Source organism: Alosa sapidissima, chromosome 21, assembly GCF_018492685.1.
Source record: "Alosa sapidissima isolate fAloSap1 chromosome 21, fAloSap1.pri, whole genome shotgun sequence".
Classification (NCBI taxonomy): domain Eukaryota; kingdom Metazoa; phylum Chordata; class Actinopteri; order Clupeiformes; family Clupeidae; genus Alosa; species Alosa sapidissima.
In genome coordinates this window covers 13,591,773-13,610,814 of record NC_055977.1, presented here as the reverse complement: position 1 = coordinate 13,610,814, position 19,042 = coordinate 13,591,773, and the positions used below count along the sequence as shown (strand labels likewise).

Genomic DNA, 19,042 nt, shown 5'->3' with positions numbered 1-19,042 from the left:
ATTTTCTGTATGTAATGCAATAAGTGTCTACAGTCTTCTCAGATGGCACGTCAACTGCAGCAAAGTATATCGATAGCACAACAGTAACAGGAATGTGAGACCAACTACCTCTTACTTTTTGCATTTTAACTATACTGACAAAACTCCTGTGATTTGGACCCTATGGTCAGCTTATAGTTTCAATTCAATTCAATTTAATTTCACTTATAGAGCACCAAAACATTACATGTCTCATGGCGCTTTAAAGAATGTTAGACAATCAGAGAAAAGAAATGAAGGCCCATGGGTAACAGTTGTCATAGGGCAAGTGGTGGGTCTCTAGCCTGTACGGGCGAGGAATCCGGGCAGAGTTGTCATAGGGAAAGTGGTGGGTCGCTAGGCTGTACAGGCCAGGAATCCGGGCAGGGGGGACAGTAAGAGGCAATGAAAGGGCAGTCGTAGGGATGGGACTTCAGGTGAGATGAGGGCCAAACACACGGATGGCTGATGACTGGTGATGGTATACCTCACAAGTGAGGTAAGGGGGAAGAAAGAGTGTATAGTGTATATAGTGTTACCACACAGAATAAAACGGCCTTTCACTTTCACCAACACAAATAACTTCAAAGGGTGATTATGTAATTAATTCATTATATTCTTATTCTTGCAAGAGTTTTATTTGTTGTGAGTCTTCATCTGAACAATGAAAGTATCACCTCCATAACAAATCTGACACCATGCGCATTTAGTTCTTCTTTAGCAGAAGGATCTGCATTATATTGCGATTGTGACTATTCATAACCTAATCGTTAGGGCCTTATACCCTTGACTAGCCAAGAAAACAAACAAAACCAAAAAGATCCTAAACGTAATGTATTATCTCTAACTGCACACATAACATCTTGTTTAGAGCAAAAAACGAGTGACACGTACATAATACTTTAAATCTGAAAACACAATACTTTAAATCTGAAAATACTTTAAATCTGAACACAATACTTTAAATCAAAAAACAACAACAAACCATCCATGTGGCTACATAAAGTCAGACTCAGGGGTGCGCAAAGGCCACACTGAATCTGAAACAATTTGTTGAAGATTGAGGCTTGACATAAAGGGGCCTAAGTAAGAACCATGACATGAGGGCCTGGGACCCATTCTTCCAAAGGTTTTTTTTTTTTTTTTAACTCTCCAAGGCTCAAGTTTTATCGTCAGTATGCCAGGACCTGTTCAAAAGGCACTGTTTTATCTGATGACTGCCTTTTAAAAAAGGGTGTCATTTTTTCCCTTTCTTGGTTGAGTACTCCTTCCTGCCGGCCTGTTTCCCAGAGAAATCTCGAACTCTGTGAATCCTGGCCAACTGGGTTTTGATGGTCTCCACGATGTCCATGTGATCCGGAATGTGTACATAGCGAACGTTGCGTCCAGTGATGAACAGGTCCGCCAGCTTAGTGAGACGTCCCTTGCGGTCCTGGTAGAGCACCTCTTCCAGACGCACGTTCATGAAAGCATCCACGTTGACCACGCGGCCTCTGGCTTTGCTCTCGTCCCGCAGGTCCACTGTGGTCACCTGGCCTTGCAGACCCTGCAGTAGGACAACCAGACTGTTCTCTGCGATTGTGCGCTCCCTGATTGAGTGCGACACCTCCATTGGCCCTGCCGGATACAGTATACTAATGAGAACACAGATATATCAGGGAATATAGAAACATAGATCATATTGTTTTCCAAAAATACATATCCAGAATATCTTAATGAGTGCAAGTTTTAAACGCAGGCATGACGATCTTGCAGACACTGAACTGACAGTAACGTTCATCTCACGACACCATTCATATCATAAAGGTGATATGATAGGCTATTATGGGAAGACATAGGCATACCAACTTGTAAACACTAACTGCATTGAAGAGGAGGGAGAATACAATCTAGTATGAGAAAGCTACATGCCATTTTTCACCAAAAGGAGAGGAGATGTATACGACAGGCTTTCCTCGGTTTGACTGGCCTGCTACTCGTAACGTTAGCGTCATCTATGTTATAGGCCTATTAGTCTGGTTGACATTGAGTGAGCTAGTGCACTCCTAATTTTCCAAAGTGGTGTTCTTAAGCAGAAGCTTCGGTAAGGTAGGGACGACATTACAAGTTCTTATAAAGGCCGATTTTGTATGTGGAGACATTACACTCACGTCTGCTCAAATAAGCTGCGTAGATCTGTCTGAATGTGATGCATGCTGAACCTCGTCAGAGCCCATTTACGGAACTTCTCTGACTTAATGCATTGTGTTAAGTCCAGCAAACATCACATTCAGACAGATCTCCGCTGCACTGGATAAAGTCTAAACTTAAAAACTCTGAAGAGCGAAGAAAACAGCTACCACAAACGTCAGTACCTGTGCCGCTGTTGCAAACGCTGGAGGCAAGTCTCAAGCAAGCAAACCTTTCAGACTATTAAGACTCCAGAGACCAGTAATCAAACGTTCACAGTTTGGGGTCCTCTTTAATATTTCTTTTAGATCCTGTGTATCCTTATGCTAGTGGGTGCCGCTCAGAGATCTAGCCACTAACGTAGACCAGAAATATAGACAGTAAGAAACTTTAACTTTAGTGAGGAAAGCTTTTGCGTAGACTGGCGCCGGTGGTTTATGATGATGATTACGTAATTTCCTTTCTAAGACGTCATCAAACCAGAAAACTATCAGGATAACTACTCCCTCTAGTGACTAAAGGATATAAACACTGCAGTAAAAACATCAGCAGAGGTAAGAGTTTTTTTTTTTTTTAGTTTTTTTCAACTGCTTACACACAAATGTTTTGCTTGTCACACAATTTTCTAAACATGTCTTTAAAACACCATAACTCCACATCAAATCTGCAAAACCATACACTAACAATTATCAGTGTTTGACTCAGTTTTCAATTTCCTAAAACACATTTTGCAAAATGCCACACTTATTCACCACTTATTCACACTCAGTCTTCTATGTACAAACACTCATTACTTTACTAAACACCATCAGATCATTGCCTTATGAATAGATATACTCTATATAAAGGTAGATACTCTCTCTATATATACTGTATACTCTATATAAAGGTAGGCCTATCTAATACCTACCCTTACAGAAATGTCAGGTTTCTGGCAAAGTGTAATATTTTCACATGCAAATTAGGTTTCTGGCGAAGATGCAACAAATTTGCAGCAATGTCATTATGCAGGTAGGTTTGTCACCAGAAGTTCACTGGAAGTTTGCCATTATTGGCTAAGTGTGGTGGCAAACCACTGGCGAACACTAGTGGCAAACGTCTTATTGTTGCTAGAACTTTGCTGTACTTCTTATTGTTGCCAGAACTTTGCCTCTAGCAGCCAACACTGGCAAACTTCTGGCGATATTTTATAGTGAACTCATTTGTCTCCTACACATCACCCACAAGTTTGCTGCAGATCTGCCGCAAAACATTTCATTTTTGTAAGGGTACCCACCCTTTCAATCTGTTCCTAGAGGATTTCCAGATTCAGTTCATTTCCAGTTCAGAACCAATACTTGTTCAGAACCGATACTTTGAAATGAAAATGAATTGGACTTTAGCGTAATGTTCTACAAAAAGTTGACTTTATGTAAAACTTGTCTTCTGTCTCCAAGTTACCAGTAGCTTAATGTTGTTAAGTGTGCCTCCGGAAATGCCTTAGGAATGCACCTTTGTTTCTGCAGTTGAAAGGGTCGATCCTTTTTTGGGGAGGGGCTTTTTTTTATGCCTTTAATGCGACAGGATAGTGGAGAGTGACAGGAAGTGAGTGGGAGAGAGAGTCAAAGGGGCGAGGACAAAGGGGCGGGAATCGAAGGCCGGGGTCGCCGGCGTACGGTGCAGGTGCCCCAGCCAGTTGCGCCACGGCTGGGGCCTGAAAGGGTCTATCGTATGAATATACATGCCCAACTGCCCTGCTCTCTGTAGATGACTTTCACTCTTGTATGGAAATATACATAGAAGATGAAAGACAGAAGAGCTTTAGGTTTTGAGCAACAGTGTGTACATGATGTTTACAAAATGTTGTATTATGACAAAAGTGTTTATAATGTGGGGCGAATGTTTGCTTTAGAGATGTGTTTATGACATTTTTAATGTTGTGTGTCATTTTGCTGGAGATTTGAGGCATTTTGCATTTTGTGTGAGGAATTGTGGGGTTTGTGTGTAGAGTTTTGAAAAATAGACACAGAGTTTTGAAAATGTGTGTAAACAGTTGTAAAAAACGAATAACTTAAAACATATGTTTATTAGTGGACATGAATATCATTTTTTTGTGCTTTGTAAATATTACATTATATGGAAATTTCAGAAATTCAGTGTCTGCATTTAACACTTATCATGCCATCACATTATGTCCAGACAATTTAGTTCCATTATGTTGTATTGCACTTCAATAGACAGATTGCAAATAATAATAATAATTAAAAGTAAATAAAGCATATTGTTTATCTCAAAACCACAGAAACCAGAGCACTAACAGCAAAAACGCTAGGGACGCTATGTGACCTCCAACATAATTTGAATTAAAAAAATTACCACACACACAAACGTGTGACTACATGAACTCCTCGTGCCTCGTGGCACGCACCGCCTCCACAGAATGCCTCCAATGAGTCCTACTGGCTAGAGTATTCCTCTCCTCTTTTCAGCAGTGCCAGTTGGCGTCTGCTCTTTCTTTTTCTACCTGCAGAGCCATGTGACAAGACTAAACATGAAACGTGACCAAACCACAAGCGTCAGTTCTTGTAGTTTAAATTCAGAGTTAATGCGTAGCACCATTCCTGTTTGTCTTATAAGGTCTTTCTCGTTTCGTAGCTCATCTTCACAGGTCATCCATCAGTGACAGCAGGTGGTCCCCTTTGCTGCTGGGAGCGTCCGAATTCTCCTCATGATCGGTGAACTCACCAGCAATCCTGGCCAGTTCAGAATTGGCACGGTGATCCTCAGAGAAAACATCAAGAAAATAAAGTGGTTTACTGAATGATTTGGTCCTTGCTGTAGCAGTGAGGTCAGGTGGGTAAGGGGCTTAAAGGGTTCTTAAGGCAGATTTTCAGGAAGTTAAACTGATGCCTTAGGGCATGACCTGAGGGCATTGTTGGATTAGCAAATTGTATGCAAAGTATCTGGCTTCCCACCAAGTAAAACAAACATTGTTGAGTTCTTCATTGGAAGAAGCTTTGCGATTCTCACATGCAGTTTTAATATACTGCGATGATGAGTACATGGTTTTGTTTGCAACTTATATCAGCTGTCAAACATTTCACTGATGATTTAGTACTTCACAAAGCCAGGTACTGTTCCAACGGTAAATTAAAATAACTGAACTTAAGGTGTCAGTGAAGTATTTACCTTTGTTGCTTGGATATTTATGACACTGAACATTCCGTGTGTCTCACTTGCGGTTCCCCTAAAGAAGATTCCACAGATTGAACAACTCTTATTATAAGTGGATGAAACTGGGTAAAATGGCAGGATAAAATATTAATTCTGAATAATAGCCTTATGTTCACACTGAATATCTATGAAGGCTAATGCATGGGTAATCACACTGAATTTGTGAATCCTGAATTTTTCTGAAATGTTTATGCACTTCATCTGCATCTATGTGGCATTTGTATGTGGTAAAACTGAAACATGGCTTTAAGAAGCTTTTCTTTCTAGTATATTATTTAACAGCTGTTTGATTGCATTGTACCTTACTCATGAGTCACCTAAGATAAAATGCTCAGCGCCATGAGTTGTAAATGCAAATCTAACTTTTGAAGTGTCTGAATGGTTTACACACACACACACACACACAGTGACATAATGTCACCACAAGCTTGGACACTGAAATTCTGGTAACATTACTCACGCCTCCTCTTCCTCCTGGTCTGTGGTGAAGAGGTTGACGCGGAAGGCTGAGTTCCCACTGGGACTGTCCTGTACCTCCATACCTCCCATCAGCTTAGCCAGCAGGTTCAGTTCTTCTTTAGCCAAAGGGTTGGGGGTTGTGTCAGCCTGATAGATAAATAGATAAATGGATAGACATTTCTTAAATGCAGTGGTGGAATGTAACCAAGTACAAATACTTTGTTGCTGTACTTAAGTACATTTTCCATATATTTGCACTTTACTTAAGTAGAATCTATAGTGCATACTTTCGACTTTTACTTTGTTACATTTTGCAGCAATTATCTGTACTTTTACTCCGCTACATTTCTACAACACCATTGTTCCTTTTTACGTTACATTTTATGATCAGTTTTTTTTCTCTCTTTGACAAACACGTTTGTTTTACCAGGGGGCTGGGTTGCTACCAAAGATAGAGTGCTACTTGCCCCGCTTCTAAATCTTTTAAACATAGGCTTCTAGTCTAGACCAGGCAAAGCGTGAGTTTGTAGCCATCTGTATTTGGTAGGCTATATTCACCAGACCCATGGCTACACTGGACTTGCAACTGTGTTCTGTGCCCTGAGCATACGCTTGCCTTTCTCTGTCTATTATCTGCAGTGTTAGGGCCTCCTCTCCGATGAGATTGCTAGTCCGCGGAGCAGTGAAGTTACAGGCTATGCCCTATCACACGTCTGATCATTTGGGGCACAAATGAATGGTAGACTATTATTGAACTGCTGTCCGAAAAAAAAAAACTACATGTTCCAGATTAAAATATTTCTTAATTGTGTGATCAAATAAAGAGGCATAGCCTACAATTGGGGGGTAGTAATGTGAGCGCTCATTCAATGTCTATGCATGTCTGCACAAGTGAAACTGAACCTTATCATAAAGACACCTTTCTCAACAACTTTTCTGTTCAATCTGGACCAGCAGAATTGGCATTACGATCCACCAGGTGTTTCCCTTGTCTACCCCGATAAACTTCAGACTCTCGTGTTTTGCTGAATGATACTTAACTCAGCAGATCACCCTAGTAGATAACCAGAATAGTCTCCAGAATTGTAAGTCAGAATGTAAACGGGGCCATGGATGGTAAGCACAATTACATCAGCTTAAAACTATCTAGTATAACCTAAAACTAGCTATATTAAAATGCCACAGCTCATAGGCTACTGATTTATTTTTATTTTAATAAGCCTATAGATATTAAGATAATAAATCATTATGCAAGTACTTTTACTTTTAATACTTTAAGTACATTTAAAAGCAGGTACTTTTTACTTTTACTTAAGTAGGGTTGGCATTGTGGTACTGAGTTTCAGTACTTCCTCCACCACTGCTTAAATGGAATATAGTGTAGTATACACCTTATACACACTCCAATCCATGCAACAGGTTGGACAGGTTAGTGTTTCGACAGTGACTAGGCCTTGAACTCTGTGAAGACCTTTGATACTCCAGGGGTTTTCAACTAGTGGTCTGTATGCCCCTGGTGGTCTGTGCATTGCAGGTGGTCCCTGACCATGTATTCAGTAATGTAGTTTCACTGCAGGAATCACAATTTTTTAAACCTCCCACCCTACAACAGGTTTTCCTGTTACTCAGAATGGTGAACCCTGGGTCACAATTTGTAGTGAAAAAGCCCTGCTATAGACCAATTCAATTGAATTGGATAGATTAGGTCAGGGAGTGGTTAGTGACTCCAGAAAACTGTCTATGTACCTGGGAGTTCTGCTTGAATTTGGGAGATCCTGAGGTCTGTGTATTTTCTGCTGACTCACTGTACCTGCTCATAATGAATAGTATCACAACAAACAAACAAATAAAAAAGGGTTCTTGAGTCACATTACACACAACAGGCATTTTTCAAACGTACAACAAATATCTCAAGGTGTTAAGGTATTTTAAATGGCCCAATAGAATACTCTTCAAACAATAAACATTGATGTCAGATAGAAACAAAGTTGAAAATGAGCATTTATGTACATGTTGGTGCCCAGTCGAGTGACTCGGTCCCCAGCCATATCGAAGGAGCCCTCACGTACAGGGCTGGTGTAGGTCCCACCACTGGGGAACTCACATCGTTTCACCTCTTTACCCTGATTGTTAAATAACCTGTGCAGAGAAAAAAGCTATTACATGACTGTGAAGCTGATAAAAGACAAAGCAACTTTGTTACGCAATGTTGTTGATAAAGTATATGGTAGGAGCAGGCTTCACTCAGTTTGAGAGTGCTTGGCCAAACTTGGCCAAAAATGTTAACTCAGAAAAAAAGGGACCGCACTTTGCATATATGTGTTTGTGCAATAAAACACATATATGCAAAGTGCGGTCCCTTTTTTTCTGACGCAATGTTGTTGCCCAATGTTCCTGACCATTGTGGTTTTGACACATTCCTATTGATTGACTTTGACTTAATTTTACTATTTGAATTTATTTGTTTTTGCATGATTATTCCTACATACATGGAACTGGTTATGGGGTTGCCTATCAACATTGTTCAAAAAGTAAAACCTTCCCTATAAAGGTTAAATGTTGAATAATACATTGGCCATTGACTAATCTGCAGATCGAGAACGCCGTGCACTTGTTACCGTGACGCCAGAGAGTTTACTGTGTCAGATATATGCCAGCTTCATAAACTCAGTCACTTCCTTCCCCCAAGCCAATCTGAGATTACCTGATTAGGCCGGGAACATCTGAGCCTTGAGGTACAGGCCCGGAGGTGCTCAGCACAAAGTGGCCATTGGCATTCTGCAGCTTCTCTCTGAGAAACACTGACACCTTAAAGCAGATCAAAACATGTGGAAATGTAGGTGTATAAGCAGTCTTGATTAACAGTATCTGACCTCAAAATTACTTTTTTTTCTGAGCTTCCTGCTGACCTGTACCTGCTGACAGTCACTTTCTCAGTGTCTCAATGTCTCAGTTAAACATTGTCCATAAACCAAAAAAATCTTTTGGCCATATGACATAAAACTTACCCTAACATGCATGTCTTGCAGAAAGATTAGTAGGGTTTGTCTGATAAGATGAAACTCCCCATCAGTCAAAGGTTTATACATCTACAAAGAGGAGCATGAAACTTGAATCAAATTTGTAATGACATAATACTCCTCTACAGTAGACATGACATTTTAGCCCTTCGACAGTAATTTTATATAATTACGACATGGCGGTACAATATTGTTATCTCTTTAAAGTCCTCCATTTCAACCTTGAATAGAGAAAAAGACATCCTGAACCATATTATTAGGTTGTTTCAGTCTTATCGGCAAGTCTATATGTGTGAGCTCATAGTGAAATGACAATGACAGTGATTTGACAGATTTCACAAGTACCTCAATTAATTGTCGTTGCGCCTCATCTATCTGGTTGGAGAGCCTGGGGTTGTGTCTTACAAAACTCTTAATAGTGTCAATGTGATTAAGTGTCACTAGCAGTAAATCACGGGGCCTTGGACAGAGTTGCACTTGATATTTGAATGCCATGATCATCAGGTCATACAACTGAATGGGTTAAATAAACAGTGAAGAAACAGTAAAATTATTAGTTTGCAGCAGTGAATGTTTTGTAATGGACAATAGGTGCAAAAGAGGGTTAACTTTTGGACTAAGTTTACAGCATATAGTACAAAACCATAGACTTTACATGTACTATATAGTTGGGTTCAAACGAGTAGGTTGTAGTAAACTTCTCCTTTGGTTGCTTCAAAATGACAAAATCATGTAAGCATGCATGCACAATCTTATATAAAACACTGTCAACTATCTTGCATTTGACACTTGATATTCGTGCAACAAAAATATAATTTTATAGGTCTCTTCTTTCTGTCTGTATACCTGTGTCTGTCATTAGACGTCATAGACATTTGACCTCAAAGTTGTGATATTACTGATAGAGCAGATGTAGAGGTATCGGACAGACATACATACCTTATCCATGCTGGCAGGGTTGAGCCTCATGATTGATGCGTGCGCTATGCGTGTCAAAAGAGTCCTCATTGCCCTATGAGAGTAAATATCCTGGGGCCTCAACAGTTCCTCCATAAAGGGCTTGTTGAACATGGTACTAATGATATCACTCATCACTGCAGGCAGAGCCAATAATGACAACATGACTCAGTAGGTGTGTTAATGATAGCTTTTTGGCAAACCTAAATAGTTAATTATGAAGTGAACTACATGAACAGAATACTGCAACTCAGTAGTTTCAATGGTGTCAACTGGCATAGAGAAATCTGCTAATACCGTATCTACATAAACGACAGAGAGGACATCCGTAATATAATTACATAGTTCTAATTTCAACTAAGCTACATATTTACTATTACATTTGACAGTTAAAGGATTTGAAACACTAGAATACACTAACCGGGATAATAATCTGGGATGCTTTTGATTTGGGGAAATTACATTTCTGCAGGACTATCCTCTAATGTAAAATACATTCGCTTATCTAATACACTGTTCATCTGGGTATAACACCATGGGATTCTCACAAACTATCAAGATGGTAACAAGCTACATGGACAGTGGGACGACCTATGTACCTCTTTTTCTGTCATCCTCTGACCAAATACCCGCTGCAAAATAAGCAAAGATTGAATAAACATAATTCATTCAATGCAAATATATTGGGGTGAGACACTGAATTAAAACGAGTGTGAATGCTATCTTTCTGATAGGCCTAGCCTGCGCTCTGACGCAAACCAAGGACGCTGTGGGAACTCCAAACGACACTACAGCCACGTCACTTGATCACTTCTCTTAGCAGCTCTGGAGCAGCTAGACGCACTGAGCAACTGGGATTATCTACTGCTCTGAGCGTGTGCGGGGTATTTCAGTTGGCCACCTACCGTTATTCACGAGCAAACACTGATTTTGAGTTTAATTGATGCTATGACTCCGTCACCAATTACTTACTTCCAAGATATTTCCTGAGTGAGAAATTGGGATGTCGTGAGGTTCAAGAAGGGACGCTACACTTACAAACATGCTACATGTAGTACTTTCAGGGATTAACTGAACCGGCCATCTAGAACGTCGATTTTACTTCAAAGTGGCATAATTCTCAAAACAAAATCCTATGTCTTTACCCTTTTGCGATTTATCCTCTGGGATATTCGGAGCTTGAAGACGTTGATCCAAAACGTAAAGCATTTCCCCTCCGAGGTTCATAACCAGCAATGGCAACGTCTTTAAAGACATTTTAGCGACCTGTAGAATTTCAAGTTGGCGTGATAAAATGAAAGGTTTTGCAATTAGCTAAGATTATCCGTTAACATGGTGCCATTTCAACCAGAACCTGAGTTTTATAGAGTCTTGCGAAGAGAAGCGCAACACTGTGCTGCTCTCGAAGTGCCCATCGCCACCGGTAGTCCTGTTAAGACCGTTATCTGCTGAGCAGCAAGAATAAGCATCGCACTGAATCGCCTTCTCACATGTCTAAAGCCTGTTACCGAGTCTCGAGGTCTGTTGGGCATGGAAGGCTCCTCAGCCCACACACGTTGACCTCATTTGCTTTAATTATACAACTTAAATGTCTGGCTGAGCGTATGAAAGAACAGAAATGCCAATCAGACTACAATTTATTGTCAGTAGTCTAGACTATTTACAGGTGAAAACATTATTCTCTTCACAAGCCTAGCAATTGAGGTTAGCCTTCACTATGGTATTTTCATAGGTCAACATTGCTGAACCTTCCGACTGGGTTGATTAAGATGATATAACTCTCAATGCAAATGTTTCAACTGCCACTTCATAAGAATAATTTAGTGTGTGTGTATGTGTGTGTGTGTGTGTGTGTGTGTGTGTGTGTGAATGCAAAGAGTGTGAACGGAGAGAGGGACATGAGCACAGAGAGTGATGTGAGCACGGAGCATTAAACTATCTCCTCTTAATGAGAGTCATACAAGAGATGACTACAAGTTATCAAGTGAGTATTTTATTAGATTTAAACTTAATATTTTATTTGATTTACACTTAAATGATCAATTTGGATCTAGCACATTGATTGGACATTGAAATCTTGGTCACCATGTTGAATTGCCATATTGTCAAGAAATATATGAAATAGGAAGCCTTATGCCATATGTTAGATATGTGACCGCATATCAAATAAACAAGTGACAATTAACAAGGAAGTAACAAGTTAACATTTACTTTTGGAATATATCATTGCTAGCTGATTGATAAAAAGACAAGCCACTACTTTCCAAGTAGTGTGCAATAGGTTACATAAGTAGTCTCTATTGACAGCTGGTTTGTCGCTAAATGCATTATTAATTGTTCAATTGTAGGTTTGTAAGAGTGAACTCTGCAAATATTTACTACAGTTGGTGAAAACTGAAAACTGTAAGTTTACATTGATTGTCATTTCATCATGACATAATATGAAACAGATATCCATAATGTGATGAATGATTCATTTAAGTGTGTTAATGTTGTTGATGACTACTTCAGACACTTGTTCTGTATCCAAATGTATAGATTCATTGAAACAAATTATATTACTGATGGAAAATTATTCCAGACTATGATTGGGTTGCCTAAAGTAAACCCTTATACATATCTGTATACATAGGCCTATGTACAGTACCTACATACATGCATTATTAATATACATTTATTATAACAGCTTTAATAATCATATGTTTTATTGTTGCACAGACTTCCAGCTTTGGACACATTTAAGGAAACAAGTGCAATGGCATTCTACAAGTGGTCCTTTATTTTATTCATGTAGGTATCAGTGCAAATTTACATATTTGAGCTTTTCCATGTGTGTTAACAAGAAGCGTCAGAACAGTGCAGCGTGTCAAGCATCCAATAACATAATGGCGGCCAATAAAGTAATAAAATGTCTGAACCAATAATATAATAACTTTTTACCGATAATGTAATACGTTTGTGTAAATAACTAGATGTACCGCAGAGCAGTACAAAATATGACCGCCGCCCAGTCCAGCACATTTTTTCCACAAAAATAAATCACGCTGAAAGGCCTATATGATTCTAACTGTCTCACTAAATTGCATTATCCACACTCAATTCTCACTGGTATCTGCTACACAACAAGTACCAAAACATGATTAGTTCATAGATTGCACAGGTAAAATTAATTTTATACAACCCCACCCCCATCTTGCCTGTTCATAATTCTGAGAAATTCTTGAATTGTGTGCATGTGTGCGTGTACACGTTTATGTTTATGTGTGTGTGTGTGTGTGTGTGTGTGTGTGTGCGTGCTTGTGTGTTTGCCTGGTATGTGTGTTTGTGCATGTGCATGCATGCGTACATATGTCTACTGTGTGAGTATGTGTCATACGTATGATTACTGTGAATGTATGTGTGTGCGTGTGTATCTGTTTATGCACATGTGGTTAAAATGACCCCTGGAGGCAAACATACGGAAAAAATTGGTCATCCTAGGCCCTACGGTTCTCAAGATATTCACAGAAAACTGTGTCTGCCCTACCCTCCTTTCGGGGGGTCCAGTACAGCGGGGGGGGCTACAGATCAAAACGAAAAACGATGGTTCCATGCTATCCATGTGGGGTTACATGCCCACCAAGTTTCGTGTACCCCGGTCTTTCAGTGTCCCGGGAATCCTTGTTGGTGTACGGTCACTAAATGTACACATAAATTATTTTATTGTAAGGCCCCCCATGAACGAAAGTTCACAAAACTTGGCATGCATTCGGAGGGTGTCATAATGATCCTACACTTTCAATTTCGTGCAGTTTTGACCATGTCAGCCAGAGATATTGTGATGAAAACACCTAATGTTTTGCTTTTTAATTTTTAACTAGGTGGCGCTATACATGAAATAAGTGGTAATGGGATGGGTTGACATGCCCCCTTAAGACCAACATACAAAAACAAGGTGGACCTCCTAGGCCCTACTGTTCTCGAGATATTCACAGAAAACTGTCTCCGGCCACCTACAGGCCAGTTGGTGTATAGTAACATAAATTAATTTATTGTGTGACCCCCCATGAACGGAATTCCACGAAACTTGGCGTGCATTCAGAGGGTGTCATAATGATCCTACACTTCCAATTTCGTGCAGTTTTGACTATGTTAGGTCACAGATACCTGCGATTACAACACCTAATTTTTACTTTTTTGTGTTTAACTAGGAGGCGCACCTAGTTAATGAGTGGTTATGGAATGGGTTGACATGGCCCCTTGAGATCAACATACAAAAAAAAAATGGTCCTCCTAAACCTTACGGTTCTCGAGATATTCACAGAAAACTGTGTCTGCCCTACCCTCCTTTCGGGGGGTGCAGTCCAGCGGGGGGGCTACAGATCAAAACGAAAAACGATGGTTCCATGCTATCCATATGGGGTTACATGCCCACCAAGTTTCGTCTACCCCGGTCTTTCAGTGTCCCGGGAATCCTTGACGGAAATTTGGACATGCGAAAAAAAAAAAATCTGACTAAAAAAATCTGACTAAACCTACATGATAATGTAACTAGATGTACCGCAGAGCGGTACAAAATATGACCGCCGCCCAGTCCAGCACATTTTTTCCACAAAAAGAAATCACGCTGAAAGGCCTATATGATTCTAACTGTCTCACTAAATTGCATTATCCACACTCAATTCTCACTGGTATCTGCTAGACAACAAGTACCAAAACATGATTAGTTCATAGATTTCACATGTAAAATTCATTTTATACAACCCCACCTCCATCTTGCCTGTTTATAATTCTGAGAAATTCTTGATTGTTTGTGTTATGTTTATGTTATGTGTGTGTGTGTGTGTGTGTGTGTGAGTGAGTGAGTGTGTGTGTGTGTGTGTGTGTGTGTGTGTGTGTGTGTGTGTGTGCGTGCGTGCTTGTGTTTGTGCCTGCGTATGTGCCTGTGCATGCAAGCGTACATGGCCCCTTGAGATCAACATACAAAAAAAAAATGGTCCTCCTAAACCCCACGGTTTTCGAGATATTCACAGAAAACTGTGTCTGCCCTACCCTCCTTTCGGGGGGTCCAGTCAAGCGGGGGGGTTACAGATCAAAACGAAAAACGATGGTTCCATGCTATCCATGTGGGGTTACATGCCCACCAAGTTTCGTGTACCCCGGTCTTTCAGTGTCCCGGGACTCATTGACGGAAATTTGGGCATGCGAAAAAAAAAAAAAAAAAATTAAAAAAAAGAAAGAAAAAAAGAAATCTGACTAAACCTATATGACCGCCGCTTCGCTGCGCGGCGGTCATAATAATATACTAATATCATTCTATTTATTTGATAAAGTTAAAGATAAAGATAAAGTTTATTTGATAAAGTGTCACACTTACACGGCACACCTTTACTATTGTATTTTTTAATTAAATACCTGCTTTAAGACCTGACCACACAAACACCAGAACATAGAAATGTTAGAGATTGGGTTCATTTTTTTAACTAAATGCTAGCTAGAAACTTGGTGGGCATGTAGGTCCCACTATCTGATGAGGAAAGTAAGCTATTGTTCCCTAGGGACCACGTCTACACCACACACACACACACATATTGGCACAAATATGCATGCACACACATTAACCTACATACACACATACACACACACACACACACAGGCACAGACACACACACATACACTGGCACATAAAAACAAGCACACATGCACGCACGCATGCACGCACACACACACACACACACACACACACACACACACACACACACACACACACAGAGCAATAGAGAGAAAGAGAGAGAGGTATATTGTTATTACAGACATACACATATACACACAGGCCCACACTCATACAAACACACACACAAAAACACGCTTGAAGCTGATGTTCAAACTGTTCAGACTGTGTTGTTATTTTGCATTGTTAAACACTGTTTGAGTTATCAAGGAGAACATTTAAAGCAGCACTATGCACATTTTGTACCTTAAATTAACAGCTTCGAAGTCAGGCTCTGTTTACACAACAATGCTCGCAGGTGAAAATAACAAAATATTTTATAGCTGTGCCTTTCATTTAGACAGCGATGGCGTTTTCGGGTAGCCTAGAAATCTAGATGCACCTTAGCGGCGGCAAATTAATTTGCTCAGCCTGTACGTCTAGTAGCAAACCATAGGAATTTCTATTGGCTGATGCCGTGGACGTCATCCAATCACAGCGCTTTATTTTGTTAGAGAGTCTTAAGGCGGGCTTAAAAGGATGACAACAGTCCTACGACGGTGAACAACAGGGAAGGTGGTTATGGCGAACGAAGAGCGGTTGTTTGAATCGGCGTTGGCGTCAACTTTGGAGGAGTTGGACTTGTGCTTTTCTTTGAAAGTTGAGCAACACAATGCACTTAAGTTATTCCTTTCGAAGAAGGATGTATTTGCTAGCCTGGCGGGCCATCCTATATCATTGAAATGTATAGTCTGGTATCGAACCATTCACCTCGCTTAATCCAAGGGGCGGGCAGAGAATTGTCTTTCAAACTGCCTAGGCATTCAATAGGCCAGCGCTACGACCATATCCGTATCCGGTTGGCAAAACGGCAAATACATCCTTCTTCGTACCCCAAAGAGCTAACTCTTTGGGGTACGACTTATTTGTACTGCAAAAGATCACAAAGTTACATTTCTTCACATTTAACGTTAACTTATTAAGTTGAAACCATTTAGAAATAACAGATAATTCATCATTTACACTGTCAATCAAAAAAAAAAATCATTATGAGTTGCTATAAGATTAGTATCATCAGCAAATAATACAGGAAGAAGCTGTTCACAGGTCATGGCTAGGTCATTTATATAGATCAGAAACAATAACGGGCCCAGAATAGATCCCTGTGGCACCCCATGAATAATTCTGGACTTGGTAGAATTATAACCATTAACTGATACATATTGTTCTCTGTTTTTTAAGTAATTTGAGAACCAGCTCAGGGCAATATCCTTAATGACATATCAATTTAATTTGTCAATCAAAACGTGAGAGAACTTGAGAAGTGTGCTTTTTTGCTGTGTGCAGCAGGTGGCAACATTGTGCGATGGTCATACCATGTGCCGCTATGGTATGCCTAGTTGGATATAAAGTGTCAGACTTCCCCTGGCACTTAGTCTTACTATTGGGTCTTTCAAAATATGAGCTGACCTGACCACACACACACACAAACACACCTACATACATTCTCTCATTACTTCTTCCAGTAGATGTCCTTAACTTTGCCCAGAGGCTACAAGACTGAGCAGAATCCAGAATCCATTGGTGGTCTTTACTAAACTAGATGTACCGCATAGCGGTACAAAATATGACCGCCGCTCAGTCCTGTACATCCGTTCCGCGAAAATAAATCACACTTCAATTTGTCTCCATATTTTACTCCATCCCCCACTCTTGAAACTTTTGTGTATGCTTGTTTGGCATGCCTGAGTGTGTGTGTGCTGCTGCACAGAAAGTAGCCTACTGGTGCTGAAAAGGTGAATAGATTGTAGAATAACCAAAGAAGATGTAGCATTGTTATAAAACCTTTAAAATCTCTAAACAATCACAAGTAGGGCAGTTCATCACAGTTCATCCATTGCAACTGGATTGATGAAAGGTCACTTACACCTGTAGGCTACATTGTATTTGGGAAAAGCAAAAGGTATCAGCATAATGTTATTTATTTATTTATTTATTTATTTTTTTTTTTTTTATGTATTTATAAACAAAAACATCTCTGTCAGTTCCATGCCGTTTTCAACAGCTATCAAAAACAAAGGTCATTTTTGGATGGATGGATTTTTTGTGAATGTTTCTTCTTCTACATAAGATTTTAGTCATCTTTAGTTCATGTAATACTTTATTGTCAATGCACAAATTAAGTAACAGTAGTCTGAAACGTTATTGTTGATGCACAAATTAAGTAACAGTAGCCTAGTCTGAAACGAAATGCTGTTTTACATCTAACCAGTGGTGCAAATAACTGACATGTCCAAATGGGCCTTGATGAAATGCGTCGCTAGACTGTTCATACACATTTTAACGGGCCAAAGTTGAAGAGCTTTTGTCCGTTATTGTTCGTGCAAATATAGGCTGATTCATGTTCCCTTGCATTGTTTAACTGAGGTCCATGGCTAGTCTGGCTTTCATCAGACCAAGCTCAATCTTTTAAGAAATCAAAAAATAAATACCGGGCAGATCAGGCTGGGTTCACCCAGCCTAGTCCATAGGCACCCGATATTGTTTAATTTTCCGATTGAGATATACACGCTCTGGCTATTCTAAATGCAAAAATGCATCAGGGAGTTATGACAAAACGGTAACTAACAAACTAGATCCTAATAGAAAGCTGTTACGTAGCTTCCATAAGCTACAGGTAGGATTATAAGGTAGGCCTATTTACAACATAAATTGTCAATAGGCTATGCTGGCGACACAAATAAAATCTCCTTTGGAAACCAATGGCTTACGCCTTACAGTATCAAGCGGACTTAAACTGTCATATCGTGGCGAAAAGTTGTAATAACATTCACGCAGCTCCATGAGTCAAGGAAAGCGCGAATGAAGTAGCCACTTCTAAATGGGACCCACTACACAGTAGCTTAAGGTGTTTTGCTAAAGCAGCCATAATGAAATGAAGGTGTCATTGTTTGGATACTTCACACACACGTGCTTTTTAATTTCACAGACTACAACTACCAAGCTGTAATCAAAGCACATCGATTCCCCTCTCACACCCTGCACGCACTTAAAACAAAATAAACAGGCGTCTCAGTCTCACGCATGTATAGGCAAAACTGTATCAGACCGGTGTAACGTTGGTAAATCTTCCATTGCACAGAATGATTTTGTAGCAAGTGCAATAAATGACAGTCGAAAGATACAAACAGTGCTGCTATACATTTGCTTGGTATAACCGCATTTATAGTTTTCTACAAATGCAATCAATCAAATGCCTCCATCACTCAACCAACGCTAACGATAACATTACCTAGGTCCTTATTGATATTACAAGATTAACGTACCTGCAGTAAAAACCAAGCATGTCCGATAAACATCCTCAGATTTATTTCGGCTTCAAGAAGAAATGGGAATTACACTTCATGTGAACATTGTCCTATCCTTATTAGATGTTTGCTGCGGTAAATTACAGTCCTTGTATGAAGCGTCCATTGTTTTTTCCAACCCACTTTTAACTTCCAACAAAATTACGTCT

At 39.9% G+C, this 19,042-nt stretch overlaps 2 protein-coding genes across 16 annotated transcripts in view; both read right to left on the bottom strand.

Moving 5' to 3' along the window:
• Window positions 1–1,178: 1,178 nt before the first annotated feature.
• Window positions 1,179–4,667, bottom strand: lsm10 (LSM10, U7 small nuclear RNA associated). 4 transcript variants are annotated; one of them, XM_042076374.1, is made up of 2 exons: window positions 4,543–4,667; window positions 1,179–1,635 (listed from the first exon to the last, which is right to left on the bottom strand). In XM_042076374.1, exon 2 carries the CDS (start codon window positions 1,628–1,630, stop codon window positions 1,256–1,258), a length of 375 nt encoding a protein of 124 aa, XP_041932308.1. In that variant the 5' UTR covers window positions 1,631–1,635; window positions 4,543–4,667; the 3' UTR covers window positions 1,179–1,255. The 4 variants fall into 4 exon arrangements, with proteins under 4 accessions (XP_041932308.1, XP_041932309.1, XP_041932306.1 ...); XM_042076375.1 differs by lacking the exon at window positions 4,543–4,667 and adding an exon at window positions 3,679–3,887; XM_042076372.1 differs by lacking the exon at window positions 4,543–4,667 and adding an exon at window positions 2,373–2,617 and having other exon boundaries at window positions 1,179–1,652.
• Window positions 4,668–4,811: 144 nt separating this feature from the next.
• oscp1a (organic solute carrier partner 1a) overlaps window positions 4,812–19,042 on the bottom strand; it is a 30,514-nt gene continuing 16,283 nt past the window's right edge. For 5 of the 12 annotated variants that reach the window (XM_042076325.1, XM_042076323.1, XM_042076324.1 and 2 more), the window contains 9 exons: window positions 9,819–10,468; window positions 9,225–9,392; window positions 8,868–8,948; window positions 8,564–8,667; window positions 7,870–7,998; window positions 7,606–7,669; window positions 5,861–6,006; window positions 5,356–5,413; window positions 4,812–4,948 (listed from right to left, as the gene is read on the bottom strand). In XM_042076325.1, the coding sequence (XP_041932259.1) occupies window positions 4,829–4,948; window positions 5,356–5,413; window positions 5,861–6,006; window positions 7,606–7,669; window positions 7,870–7,998; window positions 8,564–8,667; window positions 8,868–8,948; window positions 9,225–9,392; window positions 9,819–10,001 (1,053 nt within the window). In that variant the 5' untranslated portion in view covers window positions 10,002–10,468 and the 3' untranslated portion in view covers window positions 4,812–4,828. Of the gene's footprint in view, window positions 4,949–5,355; window positions 5,414–5,860; window positions 6,007–7,605; window positions 7,670–7,869; window positions 7,999–8,563; window positions 8,668–8,867; window positions 8,949–9,224; window positions 9,393–9,818; window positions 10,469–10,981; window positions 12,827–19,042 lie in introns of those variants that run through there. The other 7 variants (XM_042076328.1, XM_042076331.1, XM_042076332.1 and 4 more) reach the window with 4 other exon arrangements.